Source organism: Megalopta genalis, chromosome 17, assembly GCF_051020955.1.
Source record: "Megalopta genalis isolate 19385.01 chromosome 17, iyMegGena1_principal, whole genome shotgun sequence".
NCBI classification, from domain to species: domain Eukaryota; kingdom Metazoa; phylum Arthropoda; class Insecta; order Hymenoptera; family Halictidae; genus Megalopta; species Megalopta genalis.
Genome location: NC_135029.1, coordinates 249,793 through 266,970, shown reverse-complemented (window position 1 = coordinate 266,970; position 17,178 = coordinate 249,793). Strand labels below are relative to the sequence as shown.

The window sequence follows — 17,178 nt, the reverse complement described above, 5'->3', positions numbered from 1 at the left end:
TAAATCAGCTTTGCAAATCATTCGTTAATCTTCACTGTACACCTTGCATAAAAATTTCATACGGTACACACGAGGTGTCATGCACACCAGAAAATTGAAACGGCTGTCACGGTTAAACTTCATATTATTTCGGGTCCGAAAAATTAGTAAATATTCTTCAGACGTTCTAAAGTAAAGGTGAACAGCATTTTTCTTACAAATATCACTGTTATGTAGTAAAAAAAATCCGGAAAGTTCTCGCCTTGTGACTTGTTCAATACTTCGAACGCGGCTCGAGTTCGTCCCGACCTTCTGTCAAAGCCTCGTGCTCTCTCGCGGACCCTCTCCCTCGCACCGTCACCTCTCATTGGCCAGTGTTTTTCGTTAATAACTCGTAAACAAAGCCCCAGATTGCATTTTCGCAAAGGAAAAAGTTACTTCAAATGACCTCAGCTACCCCTCATTTTCGACTGTTAAAATAATTGTGGAACACCCTATATCACATTCTATGTCATACATCTATAATATGTAATTTTTAAATAATATTTATTTCATTACTTATTACGTATATTTGTCATTTTATTACCATATATCATATTATATTCCGAATATTGCCGCTCTTTTCAACATTTCACATTTTTCATCTGCATCGTAGAACATGTTATTTAAGATGCTTAAGATATTACATATGTATTTCAGTATATTTCATAGTTACATTGTTAATAACAATTTGTTATATACTTGAAGAACAAGAACTACATGTATATGTATGGGAATTTAACCTAATTTTATTGTATGAAATAAAGATTACACCATCTTATTAATAATATTAACGTTAGTAATAACAACTTAATATTATTTTATTGCAACTTTTATTGCTCATATTAATATCAATTGCAAAATTAATTCAGTAGAACTGCTACCTTTAAAGAAATACAAATTTAAAGTTTACTACTTTTCTTATTGTTATAAGTTTATTTTACTGATAGCATTACGAAATTCAGTTGAACATAATTCAATTTTGATCGCTATTTGTTATCCGCCTTTACTCAGATTTATCGATTGTGTATTAAATTATAACTCATTTGGGAAAGAAAAAAGTCCAAATATATCAAATTGATCACAATGATTATCCATCTCATCTAAATCGATAACCTTTAGGTGCCTAACATGGAATGGATACAGTCTTTTCGATTAACTATAAAATTATTTAAATCATAAATAAATTTGATTTATCGTCTGAATATATGTGTAGAGTTAGTATCGGTTTTTCCATAAGAACTACGTGATTTAACGGATTGGAAATTTGGTATGCGCAAATCATTGAACGTTTTATATGTTGATGACAAATTAGTTCCACCAGTTGAAATACTTGCAGTGTGTCTGTGAATTCAAACATAAAATTGATTATCTAGACATTTTTTATATCATCAATATAAATTGCTGATCATTGGTGAACTTTTTGTACCTTATTCTGAATTTTCTATTTGAAGAGTTCACTGGTGTTGATGTCTCAGTAAAGTTATCCAATGTTCTATTATGTATTTCCAAGGACGTCAATTTCTGGGATAGTTTGATGTTTTCCATCTTTAGCTTTTTATACTTATCTTTATTGAATTTTATACTTTGACTAAGATTGTAGTAGTGAACTTTCAGTGATTCATATTTCTTATCCTTAAATCCAATCGTACAATTAGTAATAATCAATATGACCACGAAATTTTTAATAACTAACCATTTCCAGGAAACGTTGTGTCACAATTTTTATCTGATTATGTTGAAAACTAAAAATTGTGTTCAGAGATTCCAATGTTTCCTTAACTGGTGTAAAAAAGTTTTGTACTTTAGATAGAGAAGGTTGTTGTAATTCTATAGAAAAGATGTCTTCTTGTTGGCATTGCGGACAATGTTTCTCAGCTGCATTGGAAAAAATTATATTTTGTAGTTATCAAAGTAAAAATGTTTATTATACAGGGTGTCCGATTTGACTGAGACGCCTTAAATATTTAGTTTATCATTAATAATAATAAAAGATATCAAAGGAAAACTTATAGGTTGAAGGAACAAACGTTGTGACAAGCAAATAATTTCAATATCGATGCATTTTCAAAAGAGAATGTACATTACAGAGAAATGAGAATGTTTATTACTTATAAATACTACTATATTAATAACATAATATAAATTGTATTGTATGTATTGTAATCATTACTTTTAATGTTGCGTAATTTCTTCACTAAATTATTACATTTCTATTTTGATTACGTTTACCTGATTGAATACACCTCTGACAATATATGTGACCATATTGTGTTAAACAAAACGGTTGACTTCCCCTTCCGGCTGTAGCATAACACTTGTTACAAATGTAATCATCCATAATGAATGAGAGTTAAAAGTATTTGTGTTACTGCAGGATTTCACAGAATCTTTGAAAAATCTTATCTTTGATCAAAGCCTAGAGAAATAGTAGAAAACCGTTACGATTAAATTCAATTTGAAATAGCAGACACGGTATCAGATGTTCTTCTTTATGTGATAATAATGATGACGATGTTATTTAAACACGACTAGTATTTCCAAACAAAGATTAAAATTGAAACATTATAATATGCATTTATATCAACTATTGCAGTTTATTATGTATAACCGATTTTCGAAAACAATTAATTAGCGACACTTGCTAGGGATTTGATAACGCAGAAAGGGTATTCCCATGTCTCGAGTTAGTCCAGGATTACCATTCGTGTGAAGCTGACTCACGATAGCAACTAATATTAATGAAACATAGCTGGATATATTGCTCTTTAATTGCCTATAATTACCAACTAATTAGTTTTGATTGCTCATTTATCCTTTTTGAGAAATATCCAAAAAACTTTTCTGACACACCTAGAGATATTTTATAAATGAATGTATACGGAACTAGAGGAGCTCATGCTGTCCACGGTTGCAAACACAGAGAACAAAATTTAAATTGCTCAATATGCGATGGCTTAAGCAATTGCTCTTTAATTGCTAATTAATAAAACTTCTGTTGGGTAACTAGGAACTTTTATGATAGTTTGGAGATTCTTAATAATATCTCTCATTTCTGAAATAATGCATAAAACCTACTGTATGTGTTATTAAATATTCGCTCTTTAATCACTGATTATTGTTCTGTAATTACTTTTAATTGTTTACTTCTACTTTTCAAAAAATTGCCTAAAAATCATCACGCAGTCGCGATTCCCTGATGTCTGCCGACGATACACGCAAAGTCAATCTAAGGTATGAGCGCGTCACTGCAATTCGATAAGTAGAAGTCGTACTATCTCAACATAGAACATCGAAAAGTCGTTATTTAATTGTTCCTCATCGACCCTAAATTAGTTTTAATTACTTTCCCGTTAGTTGTTAATAAATTTCTAAAACATATGACAACTATAGGTTATACCGACTCAACGATTGCCCCCTATCTCATTGAATAATGTCTTAAATAACTGTTCCTTCCTCACTCATCCTACAATTAGTTTTATTTGCTCTCTTCTATATTTTGAAAAATTTACAAAAAAATCAATCAACAGCTGCATCTCCTTTTCCTGTAATTACATTTAATCAACTGCAACTACGTAATTGTAACTGCGTGGGTTACTGGTAGAGGACTGAGCAGCATTCGCAACTTCTCTTTATATACATATGTATAACCCGAGGTGGCAATTAGCGCTATTACGGCTCCCGTCTTGTTCGTATGTGAACACAGTAAATTAAATCGTCACATCCAAATATCATTTTGGAGAGAATTTCAAATTAGAATAACTTCAGGTAACTACTTTATTTTGTTTATTATAAAATCAATAATATTCAAAACTATGCGATATAGCGCTATGTAGAAACAAAATACAAATATTAATGTTAGCAACGAACGATTGAAAATTGAGGCATTTGTTGTTCGGAGCTCTTCCCGGACAGACATACTGAATATTAAATATACTTTAATACAATTTAAGTCTCGATTTTGTCTGAATTAAAATCTATTAGAACCTCACGCAATAGCGCCTAACAAAGATCCCTAGAAGTGAGTGATAAGGGAAATGATTTGCTGTTATGAATGAAAAAGGGACTCATTTGAAATAGAAATCTTCAAGTGAATATTTAAAAGATATGTAGGAAATTATCTTGAAAAATGGATCTTTGCTGAAAAGTGGTCAGTCGCTGGGTCTTTGACATTCGAGGCACCGCACGACACACGACAACGCGTTCATTCGAGGTGACAAAAGCTATCCGAAGATTTATTCGAAGTCTAAAAAAACAGATAAAATTTACTCGATACAAAAACGTTACTGTACTCTTCAATTAGCTAAGAAATTGTAATTAATATAAATATGAATTATAAATAATAAAAATAAATAAATACATACTAAATAAATATAAATTATAAATAAATTATAAAAATATGTAGATTACAAAAAGATTACTTCAATTTATATTTTACATACATATAAAATATACATATAGAAAGTAAAAAATAGTTCGTGAAATTAAATTTGACTAATTTATTTAATTAAAAATATCAATTAAAATAATTAAAAAATTATTGCTTAACAAATACAAAGAATATTTAATTATCTATAGTTACGAACGATTATTTTTTAAATATTTTTAGTAAAAATTTCATTGCAATACCTCAAATGGATCAAAAGTTATAACAAAATGTCACAGAATTTTTCAATCCGGAGAATATTTCTATATCAACTGAATTTTTTTTTCCTGTTAGAATATGGCAGACGTAGATAATTAATGTTTTCTATTTTATCGACAATTTTTAAATATCGATTAAGTTTACGGATTATGTTAATCAAGTTTCGTCACCACGTAAATATTAATTCATTTATTATTGTTACCTACCAAAACGGGTATACAATTTATAATAAATCTTCGTAAAGTGAACACCTATATATGAGACGGGAATGATTTATTTATTAGTCTGATTTAAAATATTAAAACCATTTTAAATTTAACCAAAATATTGAAAATATTTAAATTTAAAAATATCAAATACCTAAATAAATTATAAGTGTTGAGTAGAAATAATACAATCTATTAGTTTATTTATTCTATACTCACACACTTATTTGGCAACGGCGACGTGATATTTTTTAAAGGACAAAGAAGAATGGCGTTATATCATTCTCCAACCAGGATTCAAACGAAAGAAAATGAAGATTCAGTTATTAATATTGATAAAACTACTTCAAGTAAGGAATGTTCTTCATCAATTACACCGGTGATACAAAGTAAGTTAATGCTGCATCAATACTACAACTTCCACCATTTTGGAAAGAATGGTGTCCCGGTATACAATTATAAACTTTGATCATTTAGTACTATCTTTTATTTCGGATATTTTAAATACTTCTCTTTCGGAAAATAAATATGAAAATTTGAAAAGTCGGATTATTCCTTCATTTGATGAATCAGGTGAATCAAAATTAAGATGGGAAAATGAAATATGCGATGAAAAACAATTTGCAGACATTGTAGGAGGCCTTTTGGCTATTACTGACATGCAGGATCTTTCGAAGCTATTGTACCAGGCTGATAAGATTGTTGAAGTAATTGAGCCAAGAAATATTTGTAATATTAAATGTTAAATCAGAGGAAAATTTAAATTTCAGTACAGAAAAAGAAGAAAAAATAGATATCATAAATTCGCAAATTCAAGAATTACAAAAACAAATTGAAATTGGAGCTATTAATATGAAAAGAAATAATTTTAGAAGCAGATCAAGATCAATTACATCTAGAAGATGTAGGAACACATCACGGACGAGGTTTCATAATGAAAAATCATTATGTTATTATCATAAAAAGTTTAGAGATATTTCTTTCATATGTAAGGAATCCTGCTTATGGACTGGAAACGATAGAAGGGAAAGGCAAAATGAAGAATTGTTACCGAAAAATTAGAAATGCTGTCTGGAGTATAGGGGATCCATGATAGCTTAAATGTTAATTATTGTCTGACTATTAATGACAAAAGTTCAGATATGAAATATTTAATTGATATTGGTTCAGATATTTCATTATTGTCAAGAAAAGTATTTGAAAAGAATACAATATCAACAAATTTAATATGGTATGATCAAAAGTTAGTTACTGTAAATTTAGGATTACGCAGAAATTTTGCATGCGAATTCATTATAGCGGATATACAAAATTCGATTATAGGAGCCGATTTCATAGGTTATTATAATCTGTTAATGGATATAAATAAAAAAATGATTTTAGACAAAAAAAACAAAACTACAATCATCTGGTTTCAACGATAAATAATTCTTTTATATATGAAGAATTATTACAAAAATATATTGATATTACAAAACCAATTCGAAAAGATGTTGTAAAAAGAGAAAGAGATATTTGTGATTATATATTAACTAATGGTCAATGTATTGCAGAAAAAAATAGGTGATTAATATCAAAAAAATTAAAAATTGCGAAAGCAGAATTTGAAGAGATAATGCGGCAAAGACTGTGTAGGCCATCGTCCAGTCAATAGGCAAGTCTTTTACAAATGGAGAATGGCGTCCATGTAGAGATTGTGGAAGATTAAATTCGATAACAATTTCTGATCGCTATCCTGTTCCTTATATCTTTTTCTATATATTTTTCCTGTTCCCAACATTTTTCTTTTAAATTAGCAAATTCAACCATTTGTTCGACGATAGTCCTTATTAAAGCTTATAATCAGATACCAATGGCTTCTGATGATATACCAAACCACGTTTGGTTTATTTGATTTCTTAGTTATACGATTTGGATTGAGGAATGCTGCACAAACATTTCGAAGGTATCTGGATAATGTGTTAAGAGGTTTAAATTTTTGTCATGGTTATATAGATGATATAATTATCGTATTGAAAAATGAAAAAGAACATAAGGAACATTTAAAAATAATTTTTGTACGATTACGAAAATATGGATTGTCTATTAATGTAAATAAATCTATTTTTGGAGTTAAAGAAGTTAAATATTTAGGATATTTAGTCAATGGTGAAGATATAAGACCTATTGAAGATGAAGTACAAGCTTGAAAAGATTTTCCTCTTCCGACTGATAGGACAGAACTTAGAAGATTTTTCCCCCGGAATAAGACATTTTTATCTCCTCTACATTCTTTACTTATACGTGCTAATAAGAAGGATAAAAGAATAATTCAATGGACAGAAGAACAAAAAACTTCTTTCCATCATTTTAAAGAACAATTGATTAATACAACGTTATTAGTACATCATGCAATAAATGCATGTTTAGCGTTGACTATAGATGCGTCAGATACACCAATGGGAGCTGTATTGAAACAATATGTTAATGAAGAGTGGCAACTAATAGCATTTTATTCAAAAAATTTTTCGAAATTTTTTAGGTTTATGATAGAAGGAGGGGACATAATTATTAAAACTGATCAAAAACCGTTGCATTTAACTGTTGCATTTAAACAGAAATCCTCGGAAGTTTTACTCCGACAACTTCGACATTTGGACTTCATAGGACAATTCGCTACGCAATTAAATTATATTAAAGGAGACGAGAATGTAGTTGCAGATGCTGTTTCCAGAACTAAAGCAATTGAAGTGCCTGTTGTAGTAACAACGGAAGAATTAGCGGAAGTACATCAATATCGTCGAAGGAAATTCGGCAATACTGCGATTACAAAAATTAATATAATAGCTAATTCAAATTCAATCTTATATTGCAATATTATACAAGATAATATGTATTCGACCGTATGTTCCTATTCCGTCCCTCAACGGAATTTTCATACTGCGTCCGTCCAACTTTTTCCGGGGCGAATTACATTTTCTTCTACACCTAGAAAACAATTTTATTTACGGGGAATCATTGGCTCGGCGAGTCAAAATACAGTTCTGCAACGAACGACGTGCAATCGACAAAAGGTCACGTTCGTTATTCATTGCATTTTTTAAGTTTATGCTTTTTCGAATCATCTTTCCGGCAAAAAAGACATTTCTGCATTTTTCAGTAATGCACGCCTTTTCCATACCAGCATCTTTAATCGGCACCTTTTTTTATAACAGGGTCGCCACACCCACCGCTTCGGCCGCCCATCCGGGGTTTCTTGCTACCTGCGGCATTGCGTGCTCCGCCACTTTTACAGCCCCCGCCCACCCGCCGCGTTACTGGCCAATCAGTTTCTAGTCTTCTGACCACGAAACGGTATAAAAACTCGAAACTGATTCTCAGTGGTCTTCTCTCCGTCAGTCAATGTCAGTTAAACTCAGTCATTCTCGCTCGGTCACTAGTCTGCGACTTTGTTTCAACAGGCATGCACTGTCCGTTTCAACCAAGTTCTGAATCGCAGTCATTCTGCTTCATTTAACTTCAGTAGACTCCAGCTCACTCTAGTCTTCCACTCCGATAGTCTTTCAACCTTCGTTCATCTGTAATCAGACGAATAGCGATATTAATCAATTCCGTTGCTTAGCGTAATCGACCTTACAATCCGAGAGATTTTGTAATCGCGGAATTTTAGTATCGGTTGTACTCGCTGTGCACCCTACAATCCCAAACATTTTGAGACAATTTTAAGTATTGTACATGGTTTATAACATCCTGGAAGTAGGTCTATGAAAAAGACGTCGCAAAGATTTGTTTAGCCAAATATGACAAAAGATGTTGCAGATTGAGTGAGGATATCGTTATTGTTTAACGATGATCGATCATTTCTCTCGATGGCCTGAAGCAATACTAATTAAAGATATTACTGCAGATACAATAGCAATGACATTTTTTAATACATGGATTTCAAGGTATTGTACACCATTATCTGTAACTACAAATAGGGAAAGTCAATTCGAATCACAAATTCTTCATGCATTTTCGGAAATGGTTGGATTTAAAAGAATCCGAACAACTTAGTATCATCCTGTGTCAAACGGAATAATAGAAAGATTGCATCGAAGATTAAAAACAGCGATTTATTGTCATAAAAAAAGAAGATTGGATACAAATTTTACCAATAGATTTGTTAGGATTAGGGACTGTTTAAAAAGAAAGTCAGTAGCAGAAATGTTTATTACAAACTTTTTAGAAGAAAAAGCTTCGGTTAATCAGAGAATATTTCTGCAAAAATTAAGGGAATACATGAAAATGTTGAAACCACGTCAAACGACGCATTATATTAAAAACAAGGTATTTAAATCTTAATAAAGATTTAAATTCATGTTCGCATGTATTTTTAAGAGTAGGTGCAGTAAAACTACCTCTAACACCACAGTACGAAGATCCATATAAAGTTATTGCCAGACAGTCCATTAAATCGAATTTTCGCTATCAAAATTATTGGCAGATACGAACATATCCTGGGTCCAAGGAAGAGAGGAAAATAAGATTCAATATTTAAATGATTTTAAATACTCGGATGGGAGTAATGTGGCAGATGTAGATAATTAATTTATTTCTATTTTATCGACGATTTTCAAAAATTGATTAAGTTTACGAATTATGTTAACGAAGTTCTCGTTACCATTAATTCATTTATTATTGTTACCTACCAACGGGGGTATTCCATTTATAATAAATCTTCTTAGAATAAACATGTATATACGAAACGGGAATAATTTATTTAGTAGTCTGCTAATTTCATATCAAAATATTTAAATTTAAAAATATCAAATCCCTAAATAAATAATAAGTGTTGAGTGGAAATATTATAATCTGTTAGTTTATTTATTCTATACTTACCACAAGAAAAACGCCTGTGGCTCCATCTCGTATTTATCAAGCAGCTACACATCTCTAGATAATACTACTTCTGCAACGAAAACTGTACAGATACCGACAAATGAAAAAGAGAGTGATAAAGTCACGTGACTATTCCAGCTTCTTAACGAGATTGGTCGTTTACCGAATACTATCCGTTCATTGGGTAAATAGCGATGTGATTTCTGCAACAGTCATTTCAAATTAGAACAGTTGCCACTGTTACGGTTACACAGTCACGTAAAGATACACTAAACCAAAGAAGAGGGATTATACATAGAATATAAGTAAAACATCCTCAGACATTCAGTGATTAATAATTTGACACAGACTTTTGTCAATTGTACATTGTTGTTTCGTTACATTATAAACATTTTACTATGTCGTTTGCAAAAGCTAAGATCAAAAGATTTAACGAATTGGAAAGTAAGTGCTTATACGGTGTTTATTATTTTGATTTCATATGTTCATATTACTTAAAATAGTAATTGTTGTTTATTAAATGAGTATTACACAATATAAGTATACATTTACAGATGATGTACCGCCACCAGGAGCATATGATCCTAAATTTGATACTGAAGTAAGAGGGGCTATGCTAGACAAATCAGATAGATTTCAGGATAATAGAAGTACAAATAGCACTGAATGTAATTTGTCAGTCTGCAATCACAGTAGTAACAAATCTGGTATAATTTTCAGAACGGTAAGTAACTTTTTTGAAAGAAAGAAATTTTATTATTAATTATTTTATTTTTAATTGAATCATATTTTTGTAGCCTCAACCAGCAAAGAAACCTGCTGTTCAAAATCAAAGTGGAAAGATAAAAAGTAGATCTATTTTGTCTTCATCAGATACAAAATTAAAATATACTTCGGATCATAAGATTGCAGATCTGCAAGTAGAATGTTCAAATAAAAACAAAACTATAGAAGAATATTTGAAACACATACATGAAATGCAGGAAGAGATACAAAAGTTACATTCTCAGTTGGAAGAATTACATAAAAACCAAGCAGAAGTTGAACAACGCCATCAGAACGAAAGAGAATCTATGGTTGTGAAATATTTCTTAGGATTAGAAACATATTTTTATTCAATTGAAGTATTATACAATTTGCAATTTTTACTTGCAGATTCAATTGCAACAGGAGGTATTACAGGAGCATATCAAGAGACATCGTTCCGAGATAGAGCTCATTCAAAAACAATTAATTGAAGCTTGTGAAGCTAAAGCACATGAAATCCAAGCTAAAGAAGACTTAGAAAGTGATCTCAGAAGTCGTATATCAGATTTCGAGAAAAAGATAGATACAGTAGAGTCTGCATTGACCAACCAGAAACGTCTCAGTGAGGATAAAGTAAATAATCAACGTAAATACTAGAATATTAAATTTTGTAAGTACAACTACTATTTGAGTAATTGTAATTTTGATTCGTAGATTCAAAGTCTTGTAAAACAAGTTGAAGGATTAATGAAAAAGATAGAAAAAACATCAGAAAATCATAAAGAAGAGGTCTGTTCATTGGAACAGGAGAAGCTTGAACTTAATACTTGTATTAATAATTTAACAAACAAAATTACAAAATGTGAAGAAAGGCTGAAAAGAATGATTATTGAATGTGATACACGGGTAAAAGAAGTTTTCTTCTGTCCTAGCTTCCAATTGTATGAATATAATTCGCTTATTTATTTATGTACAAATTCGTTTATGTAGGTGCATGTTATGGTCAAAGAAGCAAAAACTGCCGTAGAAGAAGAAATGCGATTAACCAAAGAAAGATATACAGCATACCTGACTCGGATCGAGAAGGAACGATCAGAATTGGATGAAAAACTATCAGAGAAAGATGCAGAAATAAATAAACTTTCAATAATTTTAGGAGAGTTGAAGTCTTCTACACAGATCCAGGTGACTATCTGAAAATACAATTGTAAATTTAACTGAACTTTTAAAAACACATTTTATATAATTTAGGAAACGTTTGGTCTTAGTTTGCAATTGGAATTAGATCAAGCAGAAGCGGAATTGGCAGAAAAAGGGGAAGAATTGCAGACTCTAAAAAACCAAATTCGAAAAGAAGCAACAGAAATGACAGCTAGGAAAAAGAAGTATTGTTTTATTTATGTATACACATTTTTTAATGTACATTATATTCTAAACATTTATAATATTGTTTAGACTTGAAGCTACAATGAGAGAAAATCAAGCATTGGTTATTACATTAACTAAACATTTAGCTGAAAATAATACCGATGTCGAAAAGTTGCAGCGTGAATTAAAACGTGGAGAAGATAGTGTAAACGAGCATCACGAGTTACTGACCATTATGCGTAATAATTCGAAAGTGGTACATAGTCAGATACATGATCTGATGAAAGAGTTCGATGACAAACGAGTATTAGTGAATCAATTAGAATCTGAAAAAGTAAACAAAATTCATGTGATTAAATCTGTATTTGAAGCCAAAATCCAAGATTTAAAACAGTTAACAACGAAGGAAGTGACACAATTACATGCGAACTGTGATAAAAAAGATGCACAAAATGCCGAGGTATCTTTATTTGCTTTTATGTCACAACTATAAATCTTGATTTAATGGATTTTATTTAACCTAATTCATCTTTGATTTTAAATATTAGATGAAAATCCGACTTCAAAACATGGCTGAACGTTTAGATGAAACGAAAAATATGCTGCTTAAATTGGAGAAAAAGAATAGTACTCAAGAACTCGAAATTTCTCAATTAGAAACGATAAATCGTGAACTTGCTCGACAATTGGAAGAAAGTAAATTAGAAATAGCAAAAAGTAATAATTTCTTGGAAGCTGAAACAATAAAATACAAAGATACTTTAAATGAGGTATTGACTTCAAATCATTGTTATAGTATAATTATGTTGTAGAATTTATAAGGATACATTTATAGGCAAATGTCAGAATAGAAGAACTTTCTAATACGGTTAGAACCTTTGAGGAGAGGCGTAATAATATAGAGGACAAGACTGAATTACTAGAAGAAGAAAAAGCCCGACGAGAAGCCGCCGAAGAGTACGTTCCAGTCGCATATAAATTATTTTATTAAAAGATTTCATTCTTGAAATAATAAAATATGTTTTTGTTGTTGCAGAGAGATCAGAAAACTTCTTGAATATAATGCGCGCCTAAAAAAAGATCACGAAGAGATTAGTGAAAAATATGCCGAGCTAATAGGCCATCAAAACCATAAGCAAAGAATTAAACACGTGTCTCAGTTGAAAGATAAAATCACTCAACTGGAAATGGTGTGTTCAATAATCTTTAAATTGGTTTCTCCTAATGAAAGTATATATACAATATTATGTGCAATATAATAAAATATAATGCATGTTTTTTAGGATTTACGCAAGAAAACAACAAAAATAGAACAGCAACAAAAAATCATTGAAAAAATAAGATCAGAAGAGAAACATGTGCCAAACAAGTTCAGATAACCAATTATTGTTGTTATCTGTGGTTTATGACCAGCATGAAATAGTTGTTGTTATATGTAGTATATAGTGTATTCGGCAACAGTTTGGAGATTTGAGGGGTGATAGAAAGTAAGACAAAAGTAAGACGATAGTAAGACGAAAATCGAGAATTAAAAAAGTATGATTTAAACTTTATTTTCAAGTTGTTAACGATTGAAGATCTTGATCCTCGAAGACGGAGAACTGACTCGCACCTCAGTATTATAAACTTTTATTGTTAATAGCTTACCGACAAAGTGAAGGTCGTAATTTTTGTTCTCACTCGACTTTCATCTTATCTTGCCATAAAGAATAATCCTGCAAATTTTCTTGCATCTTGTTGTCGAGTATCTTGCATGTTAGCACTAGTTTCACATTAACGATTATGCCATTGGGTGAGAAACATGAAAATATTATATCAAATTAAGAAATTGTTTGTGGATTAAACAGGTTGGCCATCATCTCGAGAGAAATGAAAAGTTTTGTAACCGTTAATATGAAACCACATTACATGTATATCGTTAACAACTTATTTTAAGAAATGGACTTTAATACAGATTTTATACAGTAGTTTCTAAAAATAGGCGGATTATAGCTTTGCAGTTTTATGTTACTTATAGGAGTTACATTTTTAAAACAATATTTGCTGAATGTTTTTGTTATAATCTAAGGTCAAACTTGATAAGTTTGGTGGTTAGTGTAATTACTAGACTGCGGATTTTATGCTTTTATAATAAAAATGGGTAAGTGAAATTTAAGATAGCGAAACTATTTTTTAAAAATTAAGAGTATGTGTGTATCATTTTCGACTCACTGAGATTGTTAACGAAAGAAAGAAATTTTGATTTGACTGATGTTTGTTGAAATTGATGAAGATACGATTTGATAAAGTATCTTTTCTAAATAGCCGAGTATTCTACTTTCTATACATATACAATATACATATACACATGGTACACATAGGGTGTCCTAAAATTATGGTACTTCCGGAAAATATGGGGTTCCTGAGGTCATTTGAAGTAATAGTACATATACAATAGAGAAACTCCCATAACCGAACATTTATTTTTGCATTGTTCTGGTATCCAAAAGTCCATTATCTAAATATTGTCTCTAGATACATTATCATCTAGTAGAGAATTTAAATGAAATTTTTAGATAATAGAATGTTTTGGTATCAGGATATTACAAAAATGAACCATATAAGATACTGGATAGACCATTCCATGGCAAGCATTCTACTTTGCCCTCGATGTCAGGGATTTTGACGATATTGAAATATGTTGTAACTATTTATTAAAGATACCATCGGTCTTTTGTCCGTCATTTGTTCGAACGATCAAACTATAAACGACGAGGCCTGGATGTAAAAAGACAGTCGAACGTTGACTCTCCAGCGATCACGAACGGTTCTCGATTATTCCTCCCGACTACCACATTATTGGTGACTGTAGAGGTGCGCCGTATGAGCACCTGATATCGTTACTCCGCAATATGAACTATTTATCGGGTTGTAAGACCGATTACGCTGCGCGACAGAATAGGACGATATCGTTGTCCGTTTAATTAAAAATGAACAACTGTTTTATTAAATAGATCGTGGTTTATCGTACAAGAATGATCGATTAGCGGAGATGTTGTGATCGATCGAATTGTGAAGATTGACAAGGCTGTCTTAACAGAGACAATCGTATCAAGACTATGTGCGAACGATAGACCGGAGTGACTAGTAACCGCGACTTGAGAATATGGCCCACGAGACTGAACGAAACGTAAATCAGAGTGACGAGCGACCGCGACGTTGAACGATATGGACAACGATGTTAAGCCAGAATAAAACGTAGTGAGTTGGTCAAGAGTTTCTTGTTCTTATATACTTCTCGCCGAGAGAAAACTTGAAGGCGATTGGTCATATCGCACAACAACGCAGATGGCGGGAAAAACTCGAGAACGTGGACGACACGGCACAATGGGGTGACCCTATCATAAAAATAAAGACGGATGCAGATGGTGTTCCTGACGGTGTTTCCAAATTTTCGTTTATGGTTGTTTCAACAGCGGACTTGGTGTGATTGTGACTACGCACCTTAATTTAATTTATTGATGGGATCTCGCTGTCCCCTAAACGTACTAATGGAAAACCGTTTACCGAAAAAAATAAAATTCCGTTGCAAGACGGAACAGTGACCCCGACGTGAAAAAATGTTTTTTTTTTCGAATTTGTGGTGTCCTCAAAAATGCGGAGATGAGCTCTGCAGACGTCACAAGAGCAGAGGTAGCGCTCCGCGCGTAGCCGTCCGCGTCCCGCCTTTTTGGGAGAAATTCCGGCGACTTGGTTTAGGCAGCTGGAGTCGCAGTTTACTTTAGCGGCAATAACGCAGGACTCGACTCGCTACGGGATCCTCGAAAGTCGATTTGTCGATGTAGTGATCGATTTAATCATCGACCCGCTGACCACCGGCATGTATGTACCATTAAGACCGTGGTAATCCGATGCTTTTTGAATTCCAAAGAGCAGAAGATTCGCCACCTCCTGGAACAAGAAGAAATTGGTGATCGGAAGGTGTCGATTTTTTTACAGCAGCTGCAGAGTCTCGCGGTTGACACAGTGTCTGACGATTTTTGTAACCTTTTCGCTACTACGGACCACTATCGTGGCTTTCCATATGATGCCACTGAAGTACTACGGACTACTATAATGGCTTTCCATATGGTGCTACTGAGGTACTACGGACCACTATAGTAGCTTTCCATAAGATGCATTATATTGCATAATATTATTTTCTCTCATACTGTAAATTAAAAAGCGCATGCTAAGACGTTATAAAATACCCTGGAATACCCTTTATTTATAAATACCCTTTGGAGAAAAATTTTTTCGTTCGAAAAATTCATTCAATTCAAACAGCTTGGGTTCTCCGCCAACCGCCGCGGAGTACCGACTCCCGCTGACGATCGCCGTCGCGTAGCGTGCAGTGATGTCGCAGCACTCCGTTCAGCAGAAGTACCGCGGTGGAGAACCCGCCCGTAGCGAAAGGGTTAAAGACATTGTGGTTGGGACGCCTTCCAACGTGTGTACAAACATTACTACTTACGCGACAGAAGGACAGTTTAACTGAGTTGGCCACTCTCGCTAACGCGGTGAATGAAATGAAACCGTGCCCGCAAATCGCCGTTGCGTCGGCCAGTAGTGACAATTTTCGCGGAGAACTGGCGGAGTTTCGCCGCAAGATCGCCGCTTTCCGCATCGAAAGGGACGGTTACCGCCGCTTGTGTTCACGGTCGAGACGTGGACACCGCAGTTCATTGAGTTGACGGTCGCGATCGCGCGACCGCGATGATTCGCCTCGCAGCGAGAAAGTGCCGCGACCCTTGCATCTCCCTATCGGGAAACAACCGGGCCAATCGTTAGCGACGGCCAGCGATTCCAGGCCGACGACGAGCCGCCTTTTCGTAACGGATTGCGATACGAAAATAAATTTCATGGTGGACATCGGATCCGATCTATGTGTATATCCGCACTCGCGCGTAAGTGGCCCGCGTGAAAAGACACTATATGTGCTTCACGCGGCAAACGGTTCGAGAATATTGACGTACGGATACATCTCACTGCGTTTGAATCGCGACCTGCGACGGGCGATTCGTCATCGCGGACGTCACGACACCCATCATTGGAGCCGACTTCCTTAGTTTCTACCACCTCCTCGTTGACCTGCGTGCGAAGAGACTCCTTGATGGAATCACGACCCTGAAGACGCGCGGACGCGTATTCTCCAGCTGAACAGAGCGTTCGGGCAATATCAGGGGACACGAAGTACCACCTGATCCTCGCCGAATTCCCGGACATCACGCGACCGTTGAGAGGACACCGAGCGACGAAGAGTGCTTCGTCGTCCACGCAACACCACATACGAACCACGGAGGGACCACCGGTGGC

The 17,178-nt window shown here is 33.5% G+C and overlaps 1 protein-coding gene and 1 long non-coding RNA gene across 3 annotated transcripts; one reads left to right on the top strand and one right to left on the bottom strand.

Annotated features, from left to right (window-relative positions):
• The first annotated feature begins 3,379 nt into the window (after window positions 1-3,379).
• LOC117223676 (uncharacterized) lies at window positions 3,380-13,999 on the top strand. Of its 2 annotated transcripts, XM_076527214.1 has the most exons (13): window positions 3,380-3,786; window positions 5,127-5,258; window positions 10,284-10,453; window positions 10,527-10,805; window positions 10,885-11,109; window positions 11,191-11,382; window positions 11,467-11,661; window positions 11,728-11,861; window positions 11,932-12,304; window positions 12,393-12,614; window positions 12,680-12,801; window positions 12,881-13,034; window positions 13,128-13,999. In XM_076527214.1, the coding sequence occupies exons 2-13, from the start codon at window positions 5,138-5,140 to the stop codon at window positions 13,221-13,223; spliced, it is 2,283 nt and encodes a 760-aa protein (XP_076383329.1). In that variant the 5' UTR covers window positions 3,380-3,786; window positions 5,127-5,137; the 3' UTR covers window positions 13,224-13,999. The 2 variants fall into 2 exon arrangements, with proteins under 2 accessions (XP_076383329.1, XP_076383330.1); XM_076527215.1 differs by lacking the exons at window positions 3,380-3,786; window positions 5,127-5,258 and adding an exon at window positions 9,932-10,173.
• Window positions 7,333-12,169, bottom strand: LOC143260730 (uncharacterized). The gene is made up of 4 exons (XR_013035025.1): window positions 12,076-12,169; window positions 11,545-11,669; window positions 9,730-9,932; window positions 7,333-8,426 (listed from the first exon to the last, which is right to left on the bottom strand). It is a non-coding gene; the product is annotated as an uncharacterized LOC143260730 (long non-coding RNA).
• Window positions 14,000-17,178: the final 3,179 nt, after the last annotated feature.